We start from the raw sequence: 7,302 nt of genomic DNA on the forward strand, positions 1-7,302 counted from the left end.
CCCTTGTTACATTCAGTACCATCGTTCACTATCATCGCCGCGAGCATCGCCATTGATACACAGCTAAAATTGTATGGGAATCCCCGGTCACCGTAAATAATCTCTTGGCAGCCGGAACAGAGAGACTTCACAGTAACACTAGAAATAGAATATATTAAACGATTGAATTACTACACTATTCTACGGATCCTACGTACTATTTGTATTCGCTCAGGGTGCTATACTCTGCCCCTGAGCAGCTGAACAATTAGGTGCAGTGCTCCATAGAGTGGTGCCCCGAGACAACTGCCTCACGCCACACTAATGGAGAAGCCGGACTACGGTACTGGGAATAATTGCTTTTTTAGGGCCAAAAGACTACCGTATCCCACGGTCCGTGTCCGCCTTCCCACAACAGTTTGATAGAACGAGGATCGTCAGTTGCAACGAGTTCCATGACGAGGAGGCTGAGACTTTGTTTCTGTAGTTGCGCGCCCTAGTGTGGACTCCTGTAGCCGGAAGATGGGAAATGATGATATAAAGTATCTAGAGCCGTCCTTTAATTCAGTATTCGTTCTTTAACCCTACCATGGTTATTCTTGGCCGCTGGGTTTGGATTCTCGGACCATCGGATTCGCATTTCGCACTCGGGCTCGGGCTCGCCTAATGGGATGGCAACGCGTCCGCCCCATTGTAATTCGAGCAAGTGGGTTTTCAAGTGGGACCAGAACAGGGGTATTCAGTAGTGTATGTCATCTTTGTTCCCAATCCACACCACTCCAGAAACGGTGTTACGGAGGTGTTGTTCAAAAGTTTTGTCATTAGGGAGTCCTAAAAAAGCCACTGGCATGGCTGCTTGTAGTGCGGCGGCGTATCTCGCCATATATTTTATATGGGATTGATACTTGAGTGTATGCTGCTGTGCACAAATCCTGGGTTCCCATGCTTGATCTACTCACAAAACTTTTGAACAATACCTCCGTATTGTAACAACACAGATTTATTCTAGAATAGCCTTTAAAAAGTTGCAACGGGACAGCCTAAGCTAGTTAAGTTACCTTGACGCTGTCATGGCCTAAGCTCCAGCCAGATCTTCTGGTAATTGCCATTTTTGAAAGGCTTGAAAATCTATAAAATGGCTCTATAAGCCCCCTTTTTGTTTCATGCAATATAACTATAGTCATCAACTACAATTCACCCCTTAGAGCAAAATATTTTATCAAAATGATCTCTCGCATGCAATTCATGGCATTAGCTCTATTAGGACTGGCATCTGCTAGTCCTAATATACTAGATTCTCTGAGAGGCCAAACCATCACTGCGGTTTTAGGGGGGTTGGATCTCACGGCTGAAGCAGCATGTGCTTGCAAGCTCCTTCTCAATTCCTACTCAGACATGATTTTATTCCCTACATCAGCAAATTATACGGCCGAGACAAAATTATTTTGGGACATCCGCTCCGACTTATCTCCCGCATGCATTTTTCAGCCAGATAAAGCGGACGAGGTGGCAGATGGTATTAAGATCCTCTCTGGGTGTGACGCCCAGTTTGCAGTACGCGGCGGTGGCCATATGAATGTATGTGCAAGAGTCTAAACGGTCGATGGATCTTACTAATTGGATGCACACAGTACCCAGGGTCAAATAACATCGACGGAGGCGTTCTCATCACATTGAACAAACTCAACAGTTATAAGGTCGAAAATGATACAATTGATGTCGGCCCAGGAATGACCTGGTATGATGTCTACGCAGCACTTGATCCACATGGTCGTATCGCCATCGGTGGCCGCCTAAAGACGATTGGTGTTCCTGGCCTTACTCTGATCGGCGGTGTGCATTACTTCATCAATAAGTATGGTTTTGCCATGGACAATGTCGTCAGCTATGATATTGTTCTCGGTAATGGCACCCAAGTCACCGCTAATGACACCACAAACCAGGATTTGTTCTGGGCGCTGAAGGGTGGTGCTAATAACTTCGGTCTCGTCACAAAATTTACTCTTAAAACCTACAGCATTCCCTTAATCAGCACAACTATCCAGACTTTTAACGAAAGTGGTATCTACGATTTGGTCAAGGCTACATGTGATCTTGCTTCATTGGATGACGCTGATCCCATCGCTGCTGGTTCCATCATCACTATTCAGTACAACGCAACAACTAAGGCTGCATCTGGCTCAATATTAGGTGTTCAAGAGGGAATAAGCAACCCTCCAAGTCAGTTTGCAAACTTCTCAGCGATTCCAGGACCCATCAAGTTAAACAACGTCACAACACTTAAGCAGTGGGGTTCTGACAAGGTCACCCCCAATCAGATGTTTAGGTATGTTCTACATTCACACACGTGAATAAGCACACATAGTAATGCGAGATAGGGTTATGTTCTCTCATAAAACTATTGTCCCTGATGCCGATAGACTATACAGTATTTACCAAGCCTGGAGAGCCGCAGTAGACCAAATTGCGGATGTCCAGGGTCTTTACCCAACATTCGTGATGAATACTGTTGCAGCAGGTGCAGCTAGAGTAGGACAGACTAACGGAATTGGCAATGTCTGGGGACTCAAGGTTGAGCCTACCATCTGTAAGTCAGTTCCATTAGTTCTGGGTCCAAAGGTGGGCAGCGATGAATTATACTGATCTGTATAATCTTTAGGGTGGCAGTTTAGCACCGGATGGGATTTGGCACAGGACGACCTCCGTGTAACGGCTTGGTCGCGTCAGTTAACTGAACATCTTCATGGTATTAACCGGAAGCTTGGTCTCGCCAGAGACCATATCTACATGGGAGATGCGGGTGAGTGGCAGGATCCCTTTGCGTCATTCCCAGAAGCGAACGTGGAGCGGATGAGGGCTATTAGATCAGCTTATGACCCGTCTGGAACTTTCTCCAGATTGAACTGGGGTGGCTTCAAGCTTGGATTCTAAAGGGGCCTGGAGGCATCCTGGTCACATAGAGTCGGGAACAATTATCGCAACCCCTTTTACAATCTTCATTTTGTCCCATCCCTAATTGCTAATTGTGCACGGAGGTACACCATTTTCCCCTAGGCAATGAGATCTGCAAAGTGTGTGGTGGGTCAGCGCAGCTCGTAGGCATGATCATGCTTTACCATGGCCTATGCCGTGGCTTCATCTTCATCTCATTTCCCACTTTAAATGCCCTTATGGCCCTTATTAAGCCTTAATTAATCTCGTTCTATCTGACTTGGTACGAGCGAGAGTTTCTCTATATGCACGTTAAGTTGCTGATCAACTCGTACTTGTATTATAACAGTTACTGCATCAATTAGAATACAACCTAGTAATATATAGTCTGCAGGCACTACAACCTAAAATCTGAACTTGGGTTAGGGTGATGAAGATATGTTAAAGCATGGATCTTTATATGCAAAGAGCATTCTGACCTACTACCCTATAACCCCTACTAGGAGATAACCAGCGGGGAAATCCACATGGGGTCTTCATCCATGGCAAGTATTTGTTGTGCCAGTTAATGCGCTAGTGCCTACTGAATCCGATATTTAACTCGTATACTCGTATTTAGTACGAGCGATTGTTTTTGTATATACACGCTGAGCTACTGATCAATTCGTACTCGTATTTAGTACGAGCGAGTGTTTTTCTATATACACGTTGAGCTACTGATCAATTCGTACTCGTATTTTGTGCGACCGGGGCTTTCTCCATTATACACGTTAAGCTGCTAATTATAAGTCTTCATATAAAGAGAGGTGCATAGTGTAGTTGGTTTCTAGTTTTCAACCTCAATCTCAATCACAACCTCAACCTTAATCTCTAGGGCAATTTTCAATCATGGCAACAACACTTACACTAACTACCGCTATCACTAGCACGTCCATTGTTGATATTGAGTCCGTTGGAGAGGAGAAGCGTGATATTACGACTCTGTTGAATTACTGGAAACGCCTTGAAAACCGTTCAATATCTGTGGATTTTAGCACCCCGGGAGCTCAGGAGCGTCTCGATGAACTCTCAAATCTCAATGAAGCACATACGGTATTGATACACGACGTTCGCGGTGACGAGTCAAAGTACACGCTAGAGCGTAATGGATTTCAGTACGTCCATCACCATGTTAAAGAGTTGGAGGACTGCTCCAATGAAGAACAAGTGAGAGAGGTTCTCCTTCCGGCTACTGAAGAGCTGGTCAAACAAATGTAAGCATAATTGGCTAGACATGATCTTCTCTATACATGTTGCGGCTAACATAACCCTGCTTATAGTACTGGTGCTACTAAAATCGTCACCTTTGCACACCGGATCCGTTGTTTCGCTACTGATGAGCGCCAGTTTGCCGCCTCCCAAGCACCTGCACATGACGTGCATTCTGATTTTACCTCGAGTGGTGCTATGGAACATCTCAAAGATATTATACAAGATCAGGCTGAATTCAACCGCCTACTAGACGGTCGCATCCTTGCCATTAACGTGTGGCGACCATTGAAGCAAATTCGCAAAGACCCATTGGCTGTTTGTGATTGGAGATCTGTCGATTCGGAGACTGATTTAGTTGCAAACCGCATGATATTTTCACACGGCTGGAAGGAATTGGCTAAGGCTAATTTCAATCCGAAGCATATGTGGTATTATTTGGGCGGCCAAATGCCAAATGAGCCATTGTTATTCAAACAGTTTGACAGCAAGGCAAAGGATGGTATGAACTTGCCCCATACTGCGTTCGTGGACCTGAAATACATTGAGTGCAATCCTAGAGAGAGCATTGAAATCAAGATGTACGCTTTTCTCTCAAGCTGAGCGCGAAGATCTAGTACTCTGCCATCCTTGTATGTATTTAGAATTCTACTCGGCCGTATCAGTTTCATTTAGTTACCACCTTCCAGAGTCGTTCCTATTTTCAACTATAATGTTTCAACACTTGTGCCACCCGTCAGTATTAGAGGAGCATACCTGATAAGAAGACGTGAAATACCTCGACGCTACTTCGCATATAGATCTGCATCGAACCAGTGTTGCCAGTAGTTCAAACTGTCAGTTTAACAGTTTGAATTCTCGATATCAGAGGGTACTATGTAGGGAAAGTTGACACAGCGGTTGTCTTGTTGCTTCAGTTATTATCTTGTTAACAGAGCAACTATTATGCACATACAGTATACTGGGACGTGCGTACTACCCTGCCAAAACTGTCGGTTTAACAGTTCAAGCTGTTGGCAACACTGCATCGAACTAGCCTTTGTACACCAGGACAAAGTCTGTTTGCAGAATAGGGAAACAAAATTAGTACGTCTCTTTAGAGCGCTGCACAGATGGACCTGATAAGACTAATAATGACCAAAGCCTTTATATCTGTTCCGGCCCAACCGTGAGCTGGGCCCACTCATGAGCTGGCCGGCCAGCTCATGAGCGGGCCGGCCCAACCACGAGTTTTGAAGCTCACGGTTCGGCCGGCCCAACCGTGAGCCCAACCCAACCCAACCCAACCTAACGTAGTAGTGTAGAATAGTATCGTAGAAAATTCAAATCTATAACCTACAACCTACAACTATAGCAATTATGGCTACTATTGCTTCGATCAATCCATTTCCACATGATGTGCGCACTGCTTTTGAGGCCTATATGAGTAGTACTACCTACTATAACCGTGAGCAATTTACACACGAAAAATGGCACTGCATGCACACAATACTCGATAATCCTACTGCCTACATACCATATAATAAAGAGAGCTCAAACCTTAAGACACGCACACTCTCTAGCTTTATGCTTATTAATAATAAGCTACATAAGCAAGGTGATATACGGCATCCACACCCTAGAATTGTGGTTCTAAAAGAAGAGGTGTTTGATATTATCATACAAGAACACCTTAAGCTCTTACATGCAGGCCGGAATAAGGTGTGGCCTACTATAGAGCAACAGTTCTATGGAATAAAGCGAGAGGATGTTGAGTTTATACTCAAACGGTGTAAGAATTGCACCTTAAACAGACCAAATACTACGAAAGCTCCATTAGTTCCTATTATAAGTGGACGGGCGTGGGAGAGAGTTCAAATTGACCTAATTGATATGCGTCACGAGCCATCAGGGCAGTATAAATGGATTCTTCATATAAAGGATCACTTCTCAAAGTATACACAGCTATACCCATTGAAAAGCAAGCACGCAGAGCCTATTGCAGAGCGCTTTGCTCAATTCATTACAGCTTTCCTACCTCCGAAGATTATGCAGTCTGATAATGGGAAGGAATTCAAAGGGGCTCTCCTTATTCTACTACGGAAGTATGGAATTCAGGTGGTAAATGGAGCACCACGATCACCACAAACGCAAGGCCTAGTTGAGCAGGCAAATGGAGTAGTTGAGAATAAGCTCCGGGCATGGAAAATGGATCATGGGTCTACAGAATGGAAAGATGGGCTGCTTGAGGTCACGCTTGCAATGAACACCCAAATCCACTCTACAATTGGGTGTGCGCCAGCTGAGCTTCTATTCCGAGAGCGGAGCTCACACATTGACTGGCTCAACAGTCAGGCCCGGAAGGATCTATCAATTGGAGTTGAGCAGGAAGACCCAACTATGGGCCCGATATTTGAGAGTGATCTCGAACCCGAAGCTCTAATTGACCCACAGCTCCGCCAGGCGCCAGAGCTCTCAATTGAGCTCAGAATTGAGAGCTCCCACTCCGAGCCAGAACTCGGAATTGAGCTCCCAATTGAGAGCTCACATTCTGAGCCAGAACTCGGAATTGAGCTCGCAATTGAGAGCTCACACTCTGAGCCAGAACTCGGAATTGAGCTCGCAATTGAGAGCTCACACTCTGAGCCAGAAATTGGAATTGAGCTTCGGCGTAGGACCCGGGCTCGAGTTCCAGCTCAGCTTAGAACTGAGCTTCGGCTTACACCAGATCCTGTAATTGAGAGAGCTATAGTAGCTACTCAACGAGCAAGGATTTCTATGGTGCGGAAGTATACAAAGAAGCATGATATTCAGCACTTTGATATAGGAGCAATAGTCTCTATAAAGGTTCCTCGAGAGGATAGAACCTCAACTGATAATAAGAGGCTATTTGCAAGAATTCTAGAAGAGCCTTACCCTCATAGGTATCGCATTCTTACACCTTCGGGTGTAATACAACGCCTTATACCTACAAAATCACTCGGAGTTGTAGAGCAAGCTCTATGGTCTGATATCATTATTCCTACTTCTACAAAGCAAGTAACACTAGGGCTTGCAGCTAGAGAGGCTTCTACAAGCGCACGGGTTGGAATATCGTGTCAATGTAAGGGGCAGTGTAGTACAAAGCGGTGCCGGTGCTATAAGGAAGCAAAGGAGTGTAGTGTA

At 45.0% G+C, this 7,302-nt stretch overlaps 2 protein-coding genes across 2 annotated transcripts; both read left to right on the forward strand.

Annotated features, from left to right (window-relative positions):
* The first annotated feature begins 1,163 nt into the window (after positions 1 to 1,163).
* On the forward strand, positions 1,164 to 3,136 carry VE01_04837 (uncharacterized protein). Its single transcript, XM_018274305.2, has 4 exons — positions 1,164 to 1,557; positions 1,611 to 2,305; positions 2,358 to 2,566; positions 2,639 to 3,136. The coding sequence occupies exons 1-4, from the start codon at positions 1,204 to 1,206 to the stop codon at positions 2,908 to 2,910; spliced, it is 1,530 nt and encodes a 509-aa protein (XP_018130788.1). The 5' UTR covers positions 1,164 to 1,203; the 3' UTR covers positions 2,911 to 3,136.
* Positions 3,137 to 3,754: 618 nt separating this feature from the next.
* VE01_04838 (uncharacterized protein) lies at positions 3,755 to 5,028 on the forward strand. The gene is made up of 2 exons (XM_018274306.2): positions 3,755 to 4,163; positions 4,230 to 5,028. Exons 1-2 carry the CDS (start codon positions 3,799 to 3,801, stop codon positions 4,759 to 4,761), a joined length of 897 nt encoding a protein of 298 aa, XP_018130791.1. The 5' UTR covers positions 3,755 to 3,798; the 3' UTR covers positions 4,762 to 5,028.
* The last annotated feature ends 2,274 nt before the right edge of the window (positions 5,029 to 7,302 follow it).

Source organism: Pseudogymnoascus verrucosus (genome assembly GCF_001662655.1).
Source record: "Pseudogymnoascus verrucosus strain UAMH 10579 unplaced genomic scaffold scaffold_19, whole genome shotgun sequence".
Classification (NCBI taxonomy): Eukaryota; Fungi; Ascomycota; class Leotiomycetes; order Thelebolales; family Thelebolaceae; genus Pseudogymnoascus; species Pseudogymnoascus verrucosus.

Excerpts from the sequence above, each read along its gene's own strand:
- VE01_04838 (XM_018274306.2), top strand. The coding sequence starts at position 3,799 with ATGGCAACAACACTTACACTAACTACCGCTATCACTAGCACGTCCATT. Across the intron at positions 4,164-4,229 it reads GAAGAGCTGGTCAAACAAAT|TACTGGTGCTACTAAAATCG; the intron begins GTAAGCATAATT and ends CCCTGCTTATAG.
- VE01_04837 (XM_018274305.2), top strand. The coding sequence starts at position 1,204 with ATGATCTCTCGCATGCAATTCATGGCATTAGCTCTATTAGGACTGGCA. Across the intron at positions 1,558-1,610 it reads GCGGCGGTGGCCATATGAAT|TACCCAGGGTCAAATAACAT; the intron begins GTATGTGCAAGA and ends GGATGCACACAG. Across the intron at positions 2,306-2,357 it reads ACCCCCAATCAGATGTTTAG|GGTTATGTTCTCTCATAAAA; the intron begins GTATGTTCTACA and ends AATGCGAGATAG.